The following is a 23146-nucleotide window of genomic DNA, read 5'->3' on the forward strand; positions in this document are numbered from 1 at the left end:
GCTGTGAATCTTGCAAACCCAGTTAAGGTCCTAATACGTAGGGTTAAGCAGAAGATGCCCCCTGATGAGGCTCTGCATTGTTTCATTTTCCAGGAGAATATTACATTTACTTTTCATGTAAGTACAGCTTGCGTTTTGTCCTGGTTCTGGTTATCACTGTGCACTGGCATTAAAGTTAAGTTCTTTTTCAAAAACCATAAAAAACCAATCTGATGAAAAGCTTGTAAACAAAGCCTTGAGGTTGCTGGACACTTGCTTTGTTGATACCGGAGTGGCAAGCAGGAGGAGCTGCCCCTATGTTATGCTGTTGCTTTCTTCTCGAGCTCATGGAAAGCAGAGGTGTGCTCTTTCAGTGTTTTCTTACTTTATTTTTAGAAGATCGACTAATTGCTCCTTCAAATACGTGCTTAACTGCTGTCTTACCTTGGGCCTGCCTGTTATACCTGGAGTAGGTTGAGCAGGCTGTTAATCTGGAAGCCAAGGGAGTAAATCCTGCAGGGTGCAGGCTGCCGCCTTTGGAGCATTGGGTGTGTGTGGAGCTCGCACCTCACCACTGGATCTCTCTGGTAGAAGGTGGCGGCAGCTTGCTCCTTGGAGGCTCCAGGTTTGCTGCCTCCTTGTGAATACCAGCTGTGAGGGGGAAATGCCTGAGGACACCGGGGTCTGCCCAGGGGCAGAAGTGGTGGTTGGCAATCCTTTGCCCCTGCTAGAGCGGGCTTCCACTTCTCCAGCAGGTTCCCATCCCTGGAGCTGTGCCCTTCCCTGCTGGAAGTGAAAGCAAAGGAGTGCTGAAATTAAGAGTCCTGAAAGCCTTTTTTTTTTTCTTTTCTTTTTTTTTTTTTTTTTCTTCAAACAAGGTAAAGCAGCATTGGGCTGTTAGGAAGGGTGCATCTGAAACCACCCCAGCATAGAGAGATTGCTGGTTGCGGTATAACTTAATGTTCTCGGCACCTGTTGATACTTGGTGCCCTTCTTAAACCATGATTTAATTGGAGTCATAACCGGGATAAACACATAACAGGTTGTTGTTAAGGCAGAAAAGTGCCTACAGTTAAAGTGACAGGCTCCTGTATGGAGTGGATTCCCAGCCAAATAGCTGTCCAGTTTACTGTCTGCTTAAATTAGGGGTGATGTGATGCTGAGGGAGAGGTGTCTGAATTTTCTGCTTTGCTCTCCTGCTGTTCTGGACGTTATTCTGGCAGCAAAAATGAGAGATTGCTGAATAACATTTTTTTTTAATATTGAATGTGAATTATATATGTGGGTGTGCATATAGGAGTTCAGCATTTCATTGTGTGTCTTATTGTGTGCATTCAGCTTCCCTCCTTTCACTCCCTCCATTTCCCTGTGGATTTTGTCCATGTATTTCTGGAATAATGAACATAGAGCGTTGCTCTTTGTTTTTCTTCACCAAAATAGAGCTCGCGTGACTGAAGAATCATACGACCTTGCCATTTCTGGTTTCTACTAGGTCATGCAGCCTGTGTGCCAGTGCCTGTCGATTCTAGCACGGAGTTTGCAGATGAACTGCCCTCGCCATTAGAAAACGCCCCTTGTGATGGATCTTATACCACATCTCAGGGAAATGGTTTGAGTTAGTTTTATTGCTGGCAGAACCATGCAGTTCTCTCTTTCTCTCTTTTTTTAAAAAATTGTTAGCCCCCTCCCCCAACTAATTATTTTATTCCTTTTTTCTACCTTCTTTGGATGTTCAGAAATGTTTGTTCCTTGATGCTGAAACACTTGAATACTGGTCAGCTGTTGCAGAGAAGTACTAGCACTCACCTACTCATGACTAAGGCAACCTCTTCTTTGCCTTTGCCAGGCTTTTCCCTCCTGTCCCCACTCAATCTCTTTGGCCTTATGACCGCTCACCTCTTTAATGCTCTTTCCTCATCTTTGGTCTCCATCTTCTTCCAGTTCCTCAGCCTCTCTGATAATTGTGTGATATTGAGGGTGGATTTAGTCTCATGGAAAAAGGTGATTTAAGTGATTTTACTGCCTCTTTGGCTTGTGTAGCCGTTAATGATTCTCTGCAAACTGGGGCTAGTACTGCATTCAGGACTAAGACACTTTATTATTTTTGGTTGGTGTTGCGGCTTCCAAGAGCTGTCCTTTAGTCTTAAATCATTTGACTTATTCCCTGGAGCAAAGTTATTCAGCCTTCCAAGAGAAGTCAGATCACTCACAGGCCATTTTCTTGGCATTGGGTGCTTCACATTGGGTAGAGGGGTGGATCTGCATGTATTGCTTTTAAACTGAGGTGGTGGTGGTCTGTCAACTCTAATCCCATTTAAACTGTGAATTACTGAACATGCCTGTAATATTCTGCCTGATACACATACAGGAAAGCACAGGAGGTGATGTAGACTTCCAGATATTAGTGACTCAGTATGAAGAAGGGGTAGCTATTCTTGATCATTTTCAGAGGGTCAAATGCTGCTTTCCAGAAATGATTGCATTTCACTTGTGCGTGCTTTCCTTGGACTAAATGCTAGAAGAAAGAAGCATAGAGTATTTTCTTGAGATTGTACAAATAGAGTGTCTGGATGGATTATTCTGAAATGTCTTGCACTATCTAGCTGTAGCTGGCTTTAATTTTTTTTTGTGACACTCCCTTAAAAATTAATGTTTTAAATTTGTGTTAATGTTTTTGTTAGGAAAAGTCTGCATTTATGACAGTTGCTGCCCTTTAGGGGAGCTTAACCCTGGAAGCATTTGTCACCCCCTGTGAAAGGTTGAGTTTAAAAGCTGACAGTTGATTGTTAGATAAATTTTGCATTATTTCCAAATTCCAGTGGGCTTTTCACCCACTCTCCTGCATGCTCTCCTGCGAAAGCAGTGGTGGAGGATTTAGCATGTAAATTATAGATGTGCAAATCATTGCTGCTTTCCTGACTGCCTGGGTACTCTCCATGTAACAGCTGATTGTTTCTAGTCAGTAGTCTGTGGACCTTTTATAATGACTTTGTTGGGACAGACTATATGTGAATGGAGGTGAATAAGAGGGGATGAGGTAGTGGTATGCATAATGAATGAATGGTATTGAGAGAATGAATAGTGTCCAGTCTGCCTGCTCCCAGCCCCTGAGCAAGGTAAGACATCGAAAGGTAAGCTTAAGCATGTTTGCACGGGAGAGAGAGACTCTGGCAGGCAATAAAGTCTAAGTTTTTGACTAAAACCAAGCAGGGTTTGGGATAGGATCTGGTAATATGCAGTTACCAAGCATACCCCTTGAAAAAGTTAAAACTTGGTGTGTGGTACTAGAGCAGGCCTGTGTGTCCCTGATAAACCTCTGGCATGGCAGGTTAATAGATGCCAAGTTGAAAAGATTGATAAATTACCAACTTAAGCACTTTGGCATTTCTTGGTGGCCTGTGTCGCTTTGTTTTGTCTTGACGGTGGCAGGATCAGGCATGCTCTGGAGCTGTGCAGGCACGAATGTCCGATGAGACGCCTGTTATTTTGCAGCAGAAAAGCTGGATGAGAGCATAAGGCCAGGTTGTCTGCTGAGGTCTGACCAGAGGTTGAAAATCATTTTGCTCTTAAAAAGTGTTTCTAAGTTGTAATGGTAAACGGTATTTTAAAACTGTTCTATGAAGCTATTCAATCACCAGTGTGGACGCGGTTGAAGAGTTAAGACTCATCTTGCTTTTAGGGGCAAATGAAGCTGCTCCTTTAAGTCATGCTCAGTCAAGTCTGAAAGGTTTAAAGCCAGATTTTTTAATTTTTTTTTTAATTTATTTTTCCCCAAAGAACCAGATTTGGCTTTTAAACCCATTTGGGGTGGGGAGCTGTTGGCTTTTTAAAACACAGTATCAGCCACGGGAGGTCTGCACTGGAAGGAACCTGGTGCTTTTGAAACCTGGAGAAACAGAACATGGCATGGAGTTGGTGATAGATGAAGTCCAAAACTTGCTTTTGTGTCCTCGCTGTTCCCAATCTGTTTTGTTTGGGGAAAGTCCTCCACCACCACCCCCAGCCCCTGTTTTTTTCTTCTTTGTTTTTAGGAGTGGGGAGAGGTTTCTCCCTGGTGATACATTCAATGAAAGCTGCTTCGTTAGGGGAAGCTGGTGGAAGCTAATGCTCTGTTAAACTCTCATTTCTGCTGAAGGCAAATGAAACCAGTTATGTTTTTCTTCTGTCTAATACCATTAATTCAAACTCACTGACCTTCTCTCTCAAATCTTCAAAGCCAACACAGCTGAATATGAATGCATGCAGAGTGCTGGTTTCCTGTAGCAGCAAAGCAAGTTTTAAACCTTGCAATAACTGGACTGCTTTCATACTGACCTCATGTTTTGCATGAGATGTGTCCATATCAATGGTACTTGGGGGCAGTCCTCCACAGTGGTGCATTGCAATACTATTGAAAGTATCTACTTTGTGCTTGGCTGTGGTGGTTGCAGTTCACTTGGACAAGAATGACATGTGGACTGATTTCCGCAAAAAATTTGGTGATGGCCTTGCTTTGTAATCCTTTAATTTGTATGACAGGATTGTAAAGTAAACAAGGATGAAATAAAGAAACAATCCTTCTAGGAGTGAAGCACTTACCCTGGAAATGTCAAATCTAACTGTGATGTGACTCAGCATGGTTATACTAACTTACTCCTTGGTGCTACTGAAGGCACCTCCTACTTTTTTTTTTCTTTTCTTTCTTTTAAGGCTTTCAACCTGTCACTGTGTCAGTTGTGAAATGAGGGGAGCATTGAAAATAAGGATGCTAAATGATCAGTGTTTAACAGGCCTGGCATCGCAGGTAACTTAATACTCCTGGCCTAGAGGAGGAATCCATACACGGTTATTGGGGTAAGCTTAGATCCCAAGAGGAGAATGTAGCTTTGAGAGACTGGGGGGCGGGGGAACGAGGACGCTTGGTTGAAAAGTTGAGATGTCAGAAATCAGATCCTTGTAACTTAGTACTGGAGTCTGCGTTCCTTGAAAGGGAAGGTATGCGAGGAGGTGTTAACTCACCCTTCTCGTGGCTGATAGGAGTGACTGCACGCTGCAAGTGAGCTTACGGCTAGTGCTGCTTCATATTTTTTTAAAACTTGTGGCCACGATAATGAACTGTTATCCAAGGTCTTGGATTTAAACAGATTCTGGCATGCTTGCGACTGCTGAGAAAGTTATGTTAGTCATAATCCAGGTCTTGGGTTTTTTTATTACTTCTTGGTTTCTGCCATGTTTTCTTTTGTTTGATGTTGGCAGTGTGACCAGAAGGTTGCTACGAACAGGTAAGTTTAAATACTTGCCTTGTTTGAATCAAGGAGTAGATTTTGCCAGTAAATAGCCATGCTCTGCTAACTTTGCAGAATGCAAGAGCAGTGCATTTTACACATGGAGAAGAGCCACAGCATTAGCAACTGGGGTGGGAGAGGGGATGTCAAAACACTAGTTGTGGCTAAGTCAAGACCAAAGAAATATACCTCCACAGTTTCAGCAAGTCACTTAAACTGTGAACCCTGTTTTAGTTATTGGTCAGTACTTGAATTTACCCAGCATAATACTGAGACTTGTATCTTGCCAAATGAAACAATAAATATTAATAGAATTTGAAATTATTAGTAATAATGTACTCATAATGTTAAGCCCTTGCATCCATGAGGAGGCACTATTTTGCATTTAAAAGCATGTCATGATTGTGCATATGCTTTGAAAGAAGTAGAAAAATTTGCTGACCCACTGAAATGAACTTGACGTTCGGTCCTGCAAAGCTTATTGACCACTGGACAAGTAAACTATCTGCTCATCCTCTGTTGTTAAACTTAGTTTTAAGATTTAGAGTATAGATTGTTTAGGAGAGGGGTGTGTTTGATTCTCGGCATGCATTAAAGTTAGAGGATGAGATTCTTGCATTAGGATTTGGAGCAATCAAAGGCCAATGTGGGAGCTCCTCTCCCTGAGCTGCTTTGCATCAGTTCCTGTGGACATGTGTTGATTTGTGCAGATCCTCAGGTGCCGTCCCTTGCCTCACCTTTACAGTGACTTCTGCTTGCTGAAAAACTGTCTCTTCATGCTGACCTGCTGTATCTTTTTTTTAAATGTCAGTTCTCTGGAAAAAGAAAAAAAATCTTCCATCACTTCAGTGCAATGCATCAGAAAAAGTTCAGGGTTAAGCAAAGATTTGCCTGTTCAGTCATAGCAAGAAATGTGCTTTGTGGGGTTATTGTCTGCGTAGGGATTCTAGGGAAAGAGATTTGAGGCTGTCGTGCAAAGTTGCCTTGAGAGAGTCCAGGTGCTGCTGGCACCTCTTCTCAATGTGCACGTGGCTTTGGGGCCTTACAAACTGTTTTCCTCCATTAGTTTTTCTCTGGAGTTGGTTGCATAAATGGGGATCATGTATGAGAACAGCTTGTGTTAAAACTGACTGGTTTGAGCCTGAACCAGCATCGCTGTCTTGTTAGAGCCAAAAGTTTTAGTCCTCTGGCTGATTAATATTGCATTTGATGTAGTTTCTTCTTTTTGAACTTCAGTTTGTCTGTTTGCCGGGGCTTCCTGCGCTCTGTGGCAGGGGCGCAATAGGATTCTTCAGGGTCAGGAGTTGCATTAGTGTTGTTTTGTGTTTGGTGGGTTTTGGTTTTTGTTGTTAATTCAGCTCAGTAGCAAGTGAGTCCTTAAATTGTCCTCTGTGCCTCTTGGTGGCTTCCAAAGTCACAGGTATCTTTGCTGCTACCTGAAGTTCAGTGTAATTAGGACACTTCAGGATATTCTGTGTGCAGCTGCCTCTTGCCAGTTTTCTTCAGTCTTGGAAGGCACAAGAAGCAAGTCTTAAGATAGGTGAACTTCATAATCCTCTAGGTTTTATTTCAGATAGCAGTGGGAGATCTGTTGCTGAGCACCCAGGAAGAGGCTGCACAGGCAGGTGTATGGTGTTATGATGCTGAAAGCTTTTGCTCTTCTTTACAAGGTGCTTCAAATGGCAGCAAAACTCATTAAAGGATAGAGGGTCCTGAGCTGGCAGGTTTTATATACTTCTGCAAATAAGTCTGCATTATCAGTGATATTAGTTTTCTCTTGCTAGTTTTCCTTAATACAAAAAAAAATGTGGTCAAGAGCATGTAAAATACCTGGAGGGAGAATGTTCCCCTAATTCTTGCAAGATACAGGATGGATCAGAAGCTGAAGCTGCTTGTGTCAATCAACCATTGTATAGAGGTGTGAACTGATAACTACTTTTCATCATTCCCTTCTCATGAAGTCACCCAAAAGGCATCAGGACTTTGTAGCGTCAGGTTCTTGTCTTAGGAACTGAATGGAGCTGACCAGGCTACCACATGCGTCACAGAAACCCACATCAACTGTTTTTTAGGTCATTACCAGACTGGACTAAATTTAGCATATGAGCCAGAAGTGTGAGGCTTTGTATTCAACCTCCTGCCTAGTCCCTATTTCTGAGATGTCTGTTTGGGCTGTGCCCTATTATCAGTCATACATCTGCTGAAGATGAGGGGTGAAATCCCTGGCTGCTTTTTTTTTTAATCACACAGAGCAGGAGCAACACTGAGGCTTGTTTGCAAAGTTCCTGAATAATACTGTATGAAGTAGAGACGGAGTTGTAGGCAAAGGCACAGGTAGTTTGCTGAATTAGTAATAGGACATGGAGCTTTCCCACCTTGTGGGTGATGGGCTTGAGTCCTGACTAGGGTTCGCAGTGGCTCTAGGTGACCAAGAGAACTGTCTGGTTTTTGGTTGCCTGTGTATCAGTTGGCTGCCTCTGTAGCCCAAAAGCTGTGGATTGCTGAACTCTGGTTACTGCTGGAGATCTGCGCAGTTTTGGGGGTAGGAATAACTCATGCTCAGAGTGAAGGGGGAAGCACTTTTCTCACCAACCTTAAAAGACATCTCAAGTAGGGAACATTCCCACCCCCTTTCTTTTGAGCCCCACACTTCTAAAATTGTCAAGTTGGTAGAGATGAGTAAAGGGGGGTGGGGAAATAAGTCACTCTGACAGTACAACAGAAAATTTCAAGGCTACTGAAAACAGTGCGCTGGTTCTACGGTTCCAAGCTCTTAACTTCCTTGGTTGTTTCGGGATTCTGTTTATTTGCAGCAGCACACTGGTTAATTGGGGGTTTGCTGTGGATTAGTAATACTGTCATCTAAAATGGCTTAAAGTGTGTCAAGTCTGCTTAATTCTGATTTATTAAAGAAGGCTGTGATAAATGTGTGTCTTTGAAACCCTCGCTGGGTCTGCTGGAGGTCACCTGTAATTCAGAGCATCTGGTGGAGGTCAGCACTAGGCTTTTTGTTCTGTAGTGGGGGAAGCTTTGGGGTTTTTTTTCAGCTCACCTCTGAAGGAGGAGATACTTCAAACTCAGTGACAAAATCCCACTTTTCAGGCAGCTGCACTCGCTAACGACTGAACTGTGTTAATTAGTTTTTAGTGCAGTTGTAGTAGTGTTCCTTTGTCCCTTCTATAATGGTAATCCAAACAGATGATGTCAAGGAATCTTCTGTTTCAGCTGAATTTAACTAATTAGAAGAAAGCACTGCTTTCACTCTCCAAAGCTCAATAACACAGTCTAAAAGCTGGGAATAGCAGTGGTCTAACAATAGGATTTATATTGATAGTATGGCTTGTGTTATGGTGATGTATGCAAAGCTCGATTACAAAGTTCAGTTTTAAATTCACTGGTGTTTTTTTTATTTTTGATCCACATAAAAAACTTCAGTTATTGTTATTCCTGCAGGAAACCTTGAGGCAAGTGTTCTTCCTGCAGCTATCAGAAATACGTGGACATAAATTGGGATGGCTAATTTGTAAAACTCCCCTGGGCTCTGCCTTCAGATAACTGATGTGCCTCTCATTAGGGAGTTGAGAGGGAAGGGGGATAATTAAGCCTGAGCAGATGTGCTAGAACAAGCTCTTGGATCAGAAGCAAAAGGGCTGGGTGATGAGGAGCTCCTGACTCCAGCAGGTACGAACTTGCTCTTGTGTCCTGGTCCCCCTCTCCAAGCGGATTTGGTGCTTCTGCTGGGTAGGAAGCTTTGCTTTGAAGAGCTTGAAAATGGCCAGCTGTGAGAGCACCTTCCAAACCCTTCCAGGGAAATTTCCCAGTCTCCCTCCAGCTGTATGGCTCACAGGTTTTTTTCAGAGGAAACTGCCTGGCCGCAGCAATGAGGACTGTGTGATCCTGTGTTTTAATAACACCCTCTGCTGTTCTGCTGGTCATGTTATTAAAAAAACCTGCCTTTTTCCCTTCCTCCAATTGTGGCGGTGTCACTTGTGCTAGAGCGGCTTTAATGAACCCCTGCTTTCCTGCAAGATGTTGAATTTGGAGACTTCACGTAGCTGGAGAACACCACGGTGCTTGAGAAGTAGCCTGGACAACTTGCTTTTGCTTCTGGTGCAGCTGCTGAACAAAGCTCTAGTCTTCAAAGCCTGGAAACTGTTTTAAAAAGAAAAAAAAAAAAAGGTATTTGACATGACTGAATGTAGTGTGGCGAGTGTCCCAGGGTGAAGGCACCCTCCATTCTGGGCATCGGTGCCACCCCGGCTCTGCCTTGCTGCGGTTTTGTTGATGGCTGGCGAGCTCAGGCCTGCTGGTGCATTCACATCTACAAACAAAGCCCCAAACACTTTGTTAGGCTCCGTCCTTGGCAGCCTTCTGCTGCGTCCCTAAAGCGTGCCTTTCCGTTGCACAAGGAAGCTCGTGTGGGGATCATTGTTAGTCTCCAGTATGGCTCTTTCATATCTTCCTCTTGAACACAATGTATCTTTATACCTTGGACTTCAGGAAAATCCTGTGCAGTTAATCCTTTGGGAAAGGCAAAAAACGCCTAGGAAACACTTGAGACTTTTAAAAAATACTTGTTCCAGGCAAGTATTTAACTTCTTGGTGCAAAAGCCAATGGTAGGAGCTAGATGCAAGAGGAATAGCTGAGACTAATGGAAGCACCAGCCTTATTTCTTAAATTTCCAAGGCTGATAAAGAAGTGAACTTTTTACAAATGGTTTGGTGATTAACTGACAGAACTGTGCCATGTTTGCAGTTAAGAGCGGCTTGATGGATGGGAAATAGCATGTATCAATCCTCTGCTTAATCTTGGAAACCTGTCTATCAGTATTTTCTCAAGACCAATACATACAGTGTAAGCCAACTGGGCTGGGAGTAGGTAGAAAGCAGAGTGATAGGTCTGTCTTTATAAACTAAACCTTTAAATACAGATGGCCAAATGAACTGAATAAAAAAAAAAAAAAAGGCAAAACCACTTGTTCTATGTATCTGGTCTGTTTATAGCCAGAACTGGGATGCTGGATCTGTTTATGGAATCTGTTGAGGAAGCACTAAATAGGCTACAGTGTCCCATTGCTCTCATTACATAGTAAGAATAAAGGGGATAATTGATTTAATAGCCATGACAATGGCATATTGGGTTGTTGTAGGCATTTGTGTGCAAAACTGTAGCATGCAGGTAGCTCCTTCACTTTTTAGTTTTAACAAAACTGAACTGCGGTTTCCTGGTGTATGGGACTATTTGGTGTTTTCCCTTTATACTGCAGGTGACCTAGAAAGAAGGAAAACAGTGTCTGTAAGCTTCAGCTGCTGTGTGTAACCAAGGTCTGAAAGGTGCTTGTTCCTAAATCACTTCCCCCCTCCCCTGCTTTGGTTTGAGAGAAGACAGTGTATGGTCTGTGTTGGAAACTGTGGTTGTGGCTGTTGTAACTTCACTGGTTCTGTGATTCAGATACAGAATAAAGTCATCTCTCGCTCTGCACTTCAGATCGTTTGTGTTAAAATACCCAACAACATCGTGTATAAAATGCTGTCTGAGGTGTTCCTTTAAAACATTGTTCCTGACATGCCTTTTAACAAAACCGAGGAGGAGAGGAGCAAATCTGATTCCTCCAGAAGTTCTGGCAGGCTCTGTCAGGACTCCTTGCTGTAGCACAGAGAAGAGGACAAATCCAATCCTCATGGTTTTAAAAGCAATCCATAAAAGGCATAGTGGCCTTGGGTTTCCCATCACTGCCCTTATGAGGTTTAGATACTATATCAACAGACTTGTTAATGACCACATTTTGTTGATGGACATAGCAGTGTAAGCCCCTTCGCATAGGCAAGAGGTTGACAGCCCCAGGGGTGATGTTCACCCTGATAATTTTTTTCCACCTACTAGTCACCCAGTCAGTGTGTTGTCTGCTGAACCTGAGAATCAGCAGAAGCAGAATTTAACTTGTTCTTGAAAAAATGTGTTTTTTATAACGTGGTTTGAAAGGAACAGAAATCCACAGGTGCCTCAGGGCATGATCCACCCTGAAACGAGCACCTGTATCTGGTAGAGCATTGTGTGTTACTTCAAATTGGGCTGTTACAGGTGGTGGGAAGTCTGAATTGAAGCCACACAATGACTATTCCCCTGTATTACTTCAGGTCAAGGGAATTGTACTAATCTCTAGCTTAATTTCCAAGTTTAGTTTGCTTTTATTTCCTACATCCATGCTATAGAAATACCAGTGGTTTCTGAGATTTGTTTTAAAGCTCATTTCTCTGAGGACTGGGAGATAACAGCCCTTCTCCAGGAAGGCTCTGAAGTGCTAAAACTTCTGGCTCAAGTAGCAAAATATTCTGTAACAAACAAATGTCAGTTGTGCCCTGTTCTTCAGAGGGAGAAGATGTCTTTGAGAGACCTCATTGCTGTTCTCATTGGTACAGAAAACACCCAGATGGGTGGCAGTTTACTACTAGGGTTTTTTTATATTAAGCATGTAAGCTGAGGACATTAATTGTTGTTGAATGCTTAAAGTTGAAGAAGCTTCAAGAGGACCAGTGCTTCTTAATTTTCACTGGCACTGTCCACATCAATGCTTGCTCTAGGCTCTGAGTCTTACTTACAGTTTAAGCACAGCTTGCTCTAGCTGGCATTTCAAATAGTTGTTGCTGTCTCAATTCTGAAGACTGTGGTTTAACAAAATCCTTTAAAAAAAGCCCAGTACAGGTGTCGCCTCAGTAAGCAAGAAATACCTCACAGAGTATTTCCACGTACTCTTGCATCTGCTGGTGTGGGGTTGGAAGGAACTATGCTGGAGATAGCTCAGTACCCTTGGTGTAAGAGGTGCTTATGGAGCAGCTGTCTTTTGTTTCTGTTCTGATATTTCAGATCCTCTGCTCCATTAGGTTGATAGCAAAGGTCAGCAAAGCAAGCCTCTTCCATAGATCAAATTTTAAAGCAAGTGGAGGCAGTACATTTAAGTAGGTGCCCCACAGCTATCTTCCCAGTCACATTGCCAAACCCTTCTGTACTTGTTAAAAAGGCAGCCCATGCAACTAACTATCTTGCTCCCATTGCATATGCTTATCACATGGACCAGCTCTTGGTGTGTTGCCAGGGTTTTTGCACTAAACCAGCATTTCCTGGTGAGTTTCACCTCTGTGGTGCCTGTACATGGGAGAAAAAAAAAAAAAAAAGTCCCGCTGAATTATGTTCCTGGCAGGCCATGGAGAGCCATCGTGATAATGGAGTGGGATCCTACACAGAACTTTAAATGTGTCCTGTCCTCCCCCTCCATGTTTTAATGGTTTAAGGTTGAGTGAGTTTGTGCAAAGAGAGGACTTCAGGATTTTTGTTGAAGAGACATCCCTGTGTGAAGTGTTTATTAAAACAATTCTCAGGATTCCCATTATTTAACACTTTCTCAATTCAGTGTTATAATGTAGCTTAAGCCAATGCAGTGTATCAGCATCCCCTCAGTGAGTCTCTGTGGCCCAATTTGGCATCCCTTGCAGGCAAGAAAAGATCCTGCTAAAGGGGAGCAAAGAGGATGGGGTCTTGGTTCCATAACTGGTAACTGCTCCATGTTAAATTTAAGCATGCATGTTAAAATGAAGCTTATGTTCAACAGAATGCAACTGAATTTAGCAGAATGAAAATACTTGCTTTGACACTTTCTCCTTCCTCCCGTTACATTCTTTATCTGGTTTAAAATTGAGAACTTAAGATACTTCTAGGTGTTTTCCTAAATAAAAACTTTTGCCAGAGCTCAGCTGCTGACCTCCTCTGCATCTGTCTGCTTTGACTACAAACATGTCTTGTCCCAAGGGCTTTACAGCCTGAGGAGTGGTTGGTTGTATGTTCTGGGTTTTATGTTGCAGTTGCTGAGGTGGCTCAACATGCCTGCAGTTTCTAAATGACTGTGTAGGTTTCTTGGAGTGAAAAAACCCCCCACATTTCGGTAAAGTCTACCAGAAACCTAAAACAAAACTTGAGGGGAAAGGCTGCATCTTAAAATAATACATGGTTTTGGGAAGTCTAAATTAGTGGAGCATTCCAACTGCATGAACACATGAAAAACATTTTGCTTTTAACAGACTTGGTACGTTCTTGTAAAACAAGTGGGGCACAGCCCCCAAAACGCAGTTAAATCTTAGGCTTGGTGTCAGGTCTAGCATGTGTTTGGGGTCATGCTCTCAATTCTGTGGTTTTACAACCATGGTTTCTCTTTCAGAAGCATTTCAGCACTTCTTGAATCCTCACAAAGAGGAAATCAATTGTACCCAGTGCAGCTGGGAAAATAAATGATTGTATTTTCTCCTTCTGATATTTCATTTAAAACGCACTTGAAATTTCTCACTTGCTTGAGAAGTTTATTATTCGTACATTAAATACTCCATTCCCACCAGTATGTACAGTCACCATGGTAACAAACTTCTCTTGATGGAAGCTGTAGCAATGCAAATATCATATCTAGTGGTTTAGCTTAGAGACAGATGTATGGCCATGTAAACTACTACTGCTGTCGTCTTTGATGCTTCTGGATGTGACTCTGGTTTTCCCTGTGACTGACTTGAAATGTTAGTGTAGTGAATTCTGTGGCTTCTGGCTTGGTGGCTGGCTGAAAGCACAAGGTTCCTGGGTACTTCCACCTTGTTCACGCCAGGCGAGCAGCTTGTATTGAACTCTTCCGGGAGGGTCAAGCAGCAGGTCAGAGGAGGCCAGTGCGATCATATCATGAGGATGTTTTCACCTCTCCGGTTATCCCAGAGAAGCCGAAGGCCTTGTGCTCCTGCATCATGGCTCTGTACATTGTCTTCCTTGCCAGTCCTTTCTGGTAGGATGCCTTCCTCAGCTGTGCAGTTGTCTCCAGCTAGGATCCATTTAAGGAGTTTGCTAACTGACAGTTGCTTATAATTACAGACTAATTGTATTTAAATTCTCATGCATCTTAGCGTGTCCTGTTTTACTGAGGTTCAAAGAAATTGTGCTAGTGGAGGCAACGCTATACTGTGTTATGGTCGCGCACAGGAACATCACTTAAGCTGTACTGATCACAACTTTATTCCAACTCCCCTTCTTCAAGTCTAGTCCTTTCCTTTCACATTTAAAACTCTTGTGTGCCAGCTTCTTCTCACCTTGACTAATACATCTCCCTGCCTTTCTCAAGCAGCACCTCAGCAACCCTTGTGTAGGTTGTGGTTTTAAGTGATTTCAAGCTGTTTCCTTCCAACGTGCTGCTCCTGGGACTGGTCAGCACCACGCATAGCACCAAAACATAGTCATCTTGCAAGTAAAGCTCTGCTGCCATGCAAATCAGAAGGTGTCACCCTGGGCCCATACGTGTTCTCATCCTGAATTGCACTTGGCTAACAATAACGATATGTGTGGGGGCTAATGATAACGAAAAGCGGGGGCCTGATGCTTGTACATGTGGTGTTCTTTCTTGTCTGTAAATGCAAATGAATTGCACAGTAATCAGCACCACAAAACTGGAGTTTAGCTATGGCGCTCGTTACCTGCTGTCAAAATGATGCTGATTGTGTTCCTGTCTAATGTGATTGTGAAGGAGCTTTTGGTGCCACTGCTGCAATCAAATGTTGACCCATCCAGTGCAAGCTTGAGAATGTAGTTTTAAACAAGTTTATTCCAATCTGTTTTCTCTGTGGGAAAAAAACCCAACCCATATGTATTGTCTGCTCTTTTCTTTTTCTAAACAAGCTGAAACTTCTCCAGGGAACAGCACAGAGTTGGGGGGGTGGGAATGAATTAATTTGTTTCCTGAAGGAAAAGGGCAGTATTACTCAATCCAATGTGGTATGAGATATACCTTGTTGTCTTCTTGTGGTGGTTCCCTTTGCTTCTGGTGAGGGAAGACCAGGTTTGAAGCCTGGAGTGTAGGAAAAATGCTGACTTGAGTTTCTAATTGGCTTATAGCAGGCAACTTGTATGCAAAGTGTCTTCTGGGGAAGGCTGGCTTTTCCTTCTACCTTTTCCTTATTACTCCAGTTTCTTGGCACAAAGTTTAATGGAGAACGGCCAGACATAAATCATCGAGAGCTCCAAAGAAAGCAAGCCAGACTGGAGGGTTTGCTGGAGCAGCAGGTTCTTCTCCCAGAAACCCTGATCGCACCCGCAAGGTGCCTTTCTTTCAGTGCATATGGCTGCACTAGGAAAGTGCCTTTTGATGGGTTGCTGGTGACTAGGGTGTTTATCTTGGGCAAATTTGCTGTCCTTGATGTGAAATTGTGAAGGGTGCATGCAGAACAACTTAAGAATCCTCTTGTGTGGTTTTTCATTTCAGTTTGTTAAAATCTGGTAAAGAAGAGGTAAGGTGGGCTTTTTTTAAAGCAAAACTGCATTTCTAACAAGAAAATGCTTGCATGCAGTAAAATAAAAACTCAGCAACCAAGTGCAGGTTGCTGTTCAGTTACTCATTTACTGCTTCCAGAGCATATTTGGCTGCAATCATAAGTGGCCGTCATCTTGCAACAAGTGAAACCACTTCTGTGTAATGCTGTCCCCAGTTCACTTGTCACAGCAGTAAGGAGGGTCAAGGGATGGGAAAGCTGGTTGTCTTCAGAGCTTTCTATGACTGTCTGCAAGTGACCTGCTGTCCTCCTTCTATTTATGTTGTAGGATTTAAGTGAGTTTTGTGTCTTCCAAAACCGAGATTCCTGGGCAAGCCCAGTTCAGACAAAGGGAGATTGAGATTTGCCCCAGTGGTGTCTTCCCTTTTGGGGGCTGGTACAGACCATGGGGCTGTAGATACAGACACCAGAAACTGTGCAACACAGCATCCTTGCCAAATAGCAAACCTGTTTCTGGTGCTAGAAAACCCCTTTGCTTGAAACTGGAAACTGTGAGTGGTGCCCTGTGGCAACGAGAATAACTAGCTTGGAGGAAAAGTGATGGATTTGAATAATCTGAATGGGTTTAGCCTGGAGTTCTCAAGAAGTTTGCTACAAACAGGGTGACTAAATTTGCCTCTTGCTGCTCAAAGAAATCACAAGAGCTTTTTTTCCTTTACAATGTTTTTTGCTTCTAAGTGTCCTTTCTTCTGGTGTGCTGCAGAGATAGACACAGAAGTGTAAAGAAAGTTAAATGCAAGTTTTACTTGAGGAAAGTAAGAATACTCCTGATGCTTAAAGCATCAAAGTCTTAGTGTTGGCTGTGGTTTCACGTGCACAGCTGGCACCTCGGGTAACTTGTGTCAAATAAAGGCAGGGAGTTTAGAGCAGGCAAGGCAGCTTATGAAGGCTTGGAGGTAGGGAGGCAGCTGAGCTGAACTTGCCCTTTTGCTGCCCACGCATCAGTGTAACTGGTAATGCTGCTAAATCATAGGGCTCCTTATAGGTAACTGCAGGTTGTGTAAGTGTTTCTTAGAGTGGAACTCGTTTGTCTTTGTAAGAAAATAAACATGAGTAACGATCGGTCCCAATATTAGAGGCTATTTATGTTGCAAAATTCTGCTTGCAAATACTTAAGAATTCACACCTCTGATGCTTCAAACAAGCAGAGCAGTACTTTCTGTACCACAAGCAGCTGGAGTGGCTGCACTTCCATTACGTGTGGTGTAGTGGCACTCACTGCCTGCAAAACTCTTCATGAAGGAACAAATCAACTGTATTAATCTCATTTTTAAAACACCCTTTGTCACAAAATATGGCAAGTTATTTTCTCAAAAGATGGGTTCTCAACTGCTTAGGTGGCAGAGCTGGGTGTTTTCTGTTTTTTAAATGTACATAGGTGCGGTCTTAAGTTTTTTTCCCCTCAAATTCAGAGTATCTTCTCTGGTGAGATCCTTTACCTGGAAAGATAGCTGTAGACAAGTCTCTGTAAGTAAGAGAAGACATGACAGAGATCCTTAGAAGGCCATGACTTGCTTTCTGGTAATGACCGCATTGACCTATCTGCAACTTGTATTGATACGTACATAGATAAATATACAACTTTATTTTTCCCTGGGGTATTCCAGCTCTCTGCTTTGTCTGCCTCTTTGGGGCAGGCTGCTTATGGCCATTTGTGTCACTATGCTTGCAAAAATATTTTCAGTGAAATATTTTTAGCTGGAAAACTGATTTACCCAAGCTTATAACTTATGTTAATTTTAAAGAAACTTAATGAAGGGATTTTTTTTCAGGCTAAATGTTTGCCAGGAAAAAGCCACTCAACCCTGCAAACAGACTAGCCATCTGTTGGCTGTGATGTTCATCTGGGATTTTGGGAGATCTGGGTGCAAAGTCAGATCCTAACAAATTTCTTTTTTATTACTGCAGGGGAGATCCAATCCTACGATGGTGGGTGGCCCCGCACCAGGATGAGGGAATGGGAACTCGACCTTGGAACAGGCAAATCCACAGTGGCCAGTCTATTTCTGACTGATGGCTGGGCAGTCTCTCACTCTCCAGATTTGAAAGGTTTTGTGTGTTTTTTTTGTCCCGACACAGAATAGGCAAAATGCTTTAAATCACTTTTCATTCTGACTGAAGAAACAATTTCCTACAAGCTCAACCCTGAACAATAGAGCCTTGATCTTGATAGGGGGCTGTGGATGTTACTGTAATGCTAATACGTGGCATGGTTGGCCTTTGCGCTTCTGGCACATTTCAGGCACTATATAGGGAGTCTGTAATCAGCTGCAGAAAAATTCCCTTCTGTCTCTCTCCTAGCAACCCCTTCTAAACTGATATTTGAAAATAAGCCTGCTTTCCATATCACCATCTAAATATTTTCAACACTTAACTGTCATTAAAATTCTCTTTAATAGTGTTTGGACTAAGGTAATTTATCTTCAGGTCCTCAGGACTCCCTTCTAGTTTCTGTCATCTTAAGGTAAAGCTTTTGAACTTCTGATCTGTTAGAAACCTGATTTGTATCTGGATTTTGCTCTTTTCTTTAGACTTTTACACTGGCTATGTTTGACACAAAGTCAAATTAGTATACTGAGATGATAAGGAGATAAAAGCAGCAGGGCCGTAAGTCACCTAGACTAGTAGTAGCAAGCTGAGAGTCTTGAAAGGGATTTGGTTGTACTTTTGTTAAACATTTTAGTGGATGTGATGTGTTACAGGTCGGTTTTGTAGCTCTGTAATCTTGACCCTCAATAGACACTGTGTAGCCGTGTGCCCTGCTGTGGAAACAAGGCAGACTGCTTGTACCAGTATGAACCACTGGATTGCCACTAGAATTGAGAATTCAAAAGTCTTTGGATTGCCACTAGAATCGAGAATGTTAGAAGTCTTTATCCATTAACTGCTTGTTCTCTTTCTGTAAACCTGAATAATGAAAAGTGTGAGAGAGTGTGGGCATAGAGGAATTCATCTGGACAGAGCAGACTAAAACAAGGTGAGGGGGTTTTGGTCTTCCCCATAAATGCTGACTGCATGTTTGATCTCCTGAGCGCTTACAGGTGTGCTTTCTGCACAGCTTTACGTCAGTAGCTGATGAAAGAGGTGGATGGGAATCCTGGACACAAACGTAGCTACCCTGGGAGAAATGGGGCGGGGAGGGCTGCTGTGAACAGTCTGGTCATGCTGATTGTGGAAATCATGCTCCAAATTCTTGTATGCTTTTTTCCTGGGGCTTCCTGAAGCTGTACTCAGTTTACTGAAGACCTGGAGCATTTCTCCTTCCAGGGAGCTGCCTGCAGAATCCAGCACCAGGCCCTGTCTAGCTCTGAATGTGGAAGGGGAGGTTCGTTGTGCCCTAGGCACAGCTGGGTTCCTTAAGTCTTGCGGGTCTCCAGACTGGCAACTCTTTTTTTGGATCTGAGACAGCTGATTAATTGATAGCATTGTTTGGAACAGGATTCATTTGGGATTTGGTTGTAAGGTTTTTGCCTTATGGAAAAAATTTGAGCTGAGAAAATAGTTGGGTCTGAGCCCGTGTTCTTTACTCTGAGATACATTGCCATGAGCCATCATGGAGTTTTCTTTGGGAATGTGGTCCAGACTGTCCTCCAAATGTGTCAGGTCTCTTCTGCTCTTCCCCTGTGCGGCTACAGGGCTCCCTGGTAGACTCCCTGAGACTGAGAAGCCTTCAGGTCTGCCTTGGGTTCCCGGTCTTCCTGAAGTCCCAAGCTTATGCAATTAATGTTTCCTTTTCTGAAGACTTCCTGGAGGTGGAAAGATCTCATAGGGTGTAAATGTTCTTTCTGTAATTGCTCCATGCACTTCTGTCGTTAGTGCTCTCAATCATTTTGTTAGTGAGATTTTGAGGTTCCAAATTCCTGGGTTTCTCTACCATCAGAAAAAACTTGGTGGGAAAGGGAAAGGAAAGCTGGTTCACCCCACTTGTGTTAGAAAGTGAGAGCTCATGTGGAATTCACCTCATGGCCAGGAAAGAGGGCTTCCTCAGCTTCCTCAGTTCTGCTAATGCATTTCTAGAGGTTTCCCCTATGTTGATACAAGGGCTTTCTTGCTGAAATCTGCTGTGTTTTCAGTCTGTCTTCAAACTATGGTATCATGTTAATAAGTGAAGTGGTTGTTCCCAAACTCTGCATCTGCATCCCAGTATGTATCCTTTTCATGAACCTAACTCACTTGGTGGACTTTTTAGGTCCTTGCTATAACAGGAAAAACATTCAAATATGGCACTGTTTACTAATAGTTGTTTTTGAACTTGGGAATGCTAGGACTGAGTCTGACTGCAGAAAGCTCTGCTTTAATTTATGGTTGGTATTAACTTGCTGAGCCAAAGAGCATATAAGCTGCAGCTGCTCAGGAGCTCACTCTGAAGATCAGGCTGGGAGAGCTGTTTTTTATTAAGTGGTACTTGATTTAGTCGTAAGTAAAACCATTTGTATTTAACCTGATCTGCGAAGCTGCTGTAAGTGTTAACATACTTCAGTATTAAAGATTTCACTCGGGGGCATCATAGTACATGGTGGGTTTGTGTAAGAGCCTGTTTCTGAACCTGGACTAGGTTAGACAAGTGCATGCATTTTCAAAGGAACTTAAACTCCATCGAGCTTATATCTAAAAACTTACTGTCAGGGTAATGGGTGATGTGAAAAGATCTGGTGGTGAGTGTCCTTTAGCATCAGGTCTGAAGCAAACTGCAGTACCTCGATGCTAAGCTACTCTCCGCAAACCTGTAGGGATGTAACTTTTCCCAGGGATGCCCACTGGCTTTTAGCAGCAAAGTCACTTGCATTTGGGGCAGTTAGGCATTGATCTGCCCTTTGTGAGCTGGTCTTGGGTGACTGCCAGGTGCAGTGAGCTACTTGCCATTTAACTGTAGGGCAGAGCAGCTTATGCTGAACCAAGAAAACTCTTGAGCCAAAACAAACCGCTGTAAACTTTTTTCCCTACCCATGAGAATGAAGGGAAGAAGGTTATTGCATCCAAAGTCTTTTGGAGCTGGCACTGTGGGAAAACTCTGTCCAATCTGGGAGGCATTGTTCTTGAGGAACTGTAATAAATCCTGATGGACCCTGCAGATGGGACTTGCATCTCCTGTGTATACAAGTACACACACAGACCGCTGGGGTTGAATTGGCGCTTCTGAATACAGGAGCCTCTTCTCTTAGTTTGTGACGCACCTAAGGTAGATGGTAATGTGAGGTTAATCTGAGCAGAGAATTGTTTCTGGTGGTAGGTCTCAGGCAGTTACCGTTCCTGGTGGATCAAGTATGTGTGCGCCCAGACATATGGGTGCCTGTTTCTCAGTGCCATGAAGGTGTGAGGGGGTCTGCATAATTGCTGCAATATGGAGAGCTTCCTGGGCAAATGTTGTGCCTTGAAAGCAGAAAACCTTTTGCATCAGAGTGAAAAAATCTTTGTTGTAAAAGGGAACCTGGTTTCAGTTTCTCTTAGCCTGAGCATTTCTGCTAGGCTTGCTGCTGTGATGTTAAGGATCTTATATTAGATATTCTGCGCTATTGTCCCCTTCCTGCAAACGGGGGCAGCCTCTGTGGTACAGAGCTGAAGCAGCCTGAAGTTCAGGTGGGGACAAACCTTTGATTTTTCGCCTGCTCTGTTTTTTTCTGATGCTTCCCTTGTAATTCATATTAAGATTATTGATTAAAGGTAATTGCTGTAGGATATTATTCACAATCCATTAACCCTGATTTATAGCCAAATTCTTCAGCAAGCTTGGGTGCTGAAACATCACTGTTAATTGTCTTAACTGAGCCTTACTTGAAATGAAGATTTCTTGCCTTTCTGTTGTATTCCCTTCTTCCCAAAGCGCTGGTGCTTTGATTCTTTCCTTTAAATGTTGAGAAATACAGTTGTTCTTTTCACACTGTAACAGTGCCTCATAATCTCGCCCTTCTGCCATCTCTCCAAAGGCACAGAGTTTTTTGGTCTTGCAAGTCAAATTAACATGAGATTGCCGTAATTTGCATCGTAGCTGTGGGAGGCCATCTGACAGCGCCTAAGGCAGCCAAGGAGGATTGAATTCATCAACTCCTGCATTTGTCAGAGCAGGGACTGGAGCGAGCTCTGCTCCTCTGATCTGGGCAGGAGAGTAAACATTTAATGTGAGTGGTTGGCAAGGGTGACTTTTCTGTTTTGTGGCTCATCTCCTGAGCGCTGGGAAGGAGAGAGGTCTCTCCTAGTCCTGGCCTCACCTCCCAGCCTTGTCCCTGGAGGTTCATGTCTGTGTGCAGTGACACTTGGGAGCAGTTGCTGTTCCCAGATTTTTAGCTCCCCTCCACAGCCTGAATATGTTTCCAAATACGTTGCTGATACAGATTTGGCGTTTTCTTAAATCAGAGCTTATGCTGTGCAGAAGTAGATGGAAAACACAGCTCTGAAGGGGAGGGAGGCATCATCTCAACATTACTCAGTGCAGGGAAAGGGATTCTCCAGTGTGTAGAACTGTCTTTTACTAACATGTAGTATGGTCACTTAGATGTGTCAGGATACTTAAATGCCATGTCACAGGATATTTTGAGTATTTGGCTTTAAACTATTTGGTTTGACAGGCTCCTAGGAAGTTACCCCTACCTGAGTAAACGCATTTTGTTTTCTGGACTAAATGTTTTCCTTTACTTGATATATCAGTATTGAGAGCAAACACGAAGTCACAATCTTAGGAGGACTCAATGAATTTGTTGTGAAGTTTTATGGACCACAAGGAAGTAAGTATATGACCCAGCCCTTCTATAAAAACAAACTAATGGCTTATAGTGGGAAACAGTGAAATGACACATTCTTCTGGAGTGGAAGGAAAAGATGAGCAAATCTAAGTGAGGATGAGAAATCAAAGGGTAGCAGTGTTTGGAGGCTGCTCCCTCAAGGGTGGGGAGAAATAGAACTGTGAGCATTGATGCAGATGAACCACCTCCCTTGGAGCTAAGCAGAGCTGGAGACTGCCTTCAGACAACTAGGGCCTCTGCTATGGCCTTCCTTACTGCTTTTGTTGATCCTTAGCTTTTCTAGACCTGACTCATAAGTTTTGCATCAGTCATCTGAATTTTTGCAGAGTTTATGATAAAGATAGCTTTTCTAGTGGCTAGATCACGAGTCAGGTCTCCAGCATGCCTTAATTTAGTAACATCTCTAAAGGTAAGTAGATTATTCCAAAGTCTCTGTTTCTAGTAAGGCTCTTGTGTCTTTGTGCTGAGATCTTCTGCAGTATCAGTTAAAATCATCTATTTCTTGTTGGGCAGCTCAGGAAAAAGGCTTTTACTGTAGGAGGTTTGATATGAAATCTTACCCTCTGATGGAGCTAAGTATTCTTCCAAAGATGTGTTTTGCTTAATGCTATAGTTCTGTTTATTCTCTCCTGAGTTATGAAGTGTCTAATACCTGTGTTTCTTTCATTGCAGCACCATATGAAGGTGGAGTATGGAAAGTTAGAGTCGACCTTCCTGATAAATACCCTTTCAAATCCCCGTCTATAGGTAACCAATAAGCACTTTCAGTCAAAATCGTGTTACTGTTTATGCAGGCGAGATGTTGGAGGTGAATTTGAA

General features: G+C 43.0%; 1 protein-coding gene across 5 annotated transcripts in view; it reads left to right on the top strand.

The window, feature by feature from the left end:
* The window catches only part of UBE2H (ubiquitin conjugating enzyme E2 H), a 53383-nt gene that overhangs the window by 5538 nt on the left and 24699 nt on the right, over positions 1-23146 (top strand). For 2 of the 5 annotated variants that reach the window (XM_080390706.1, XM_080390703.1), the window contains exons 2-3: positions 22233-22309; positions 23000-23074. In XM_080390706.1, the coding sequence (XP_080246832.1) occupies positions 22233-22309; positions 23000-23074 (152 nt within the window). Of the gene's footprint in view, positions 1-17498; positions 17640-22232; positions 22310-22999; positions 23075-23146 lie in introns of all 5 variants that reach the window. The other 3 variants (XM_080390705.1, XM_080390702.1, XM_080390704.1) reach the window with 2 other exon arrangements.

The sequence above is a fragment of the Falco punctatus genome (genome assembly GCF_963210335.1).
Source record: "Falco punctatus genome assembly, chromosome: 6".
Lineage (NCBI taxonomy): Eukaryota > Metazoa > Chordata > Aves > Falconiformes > Falconidae > Falco > Falco punctatus.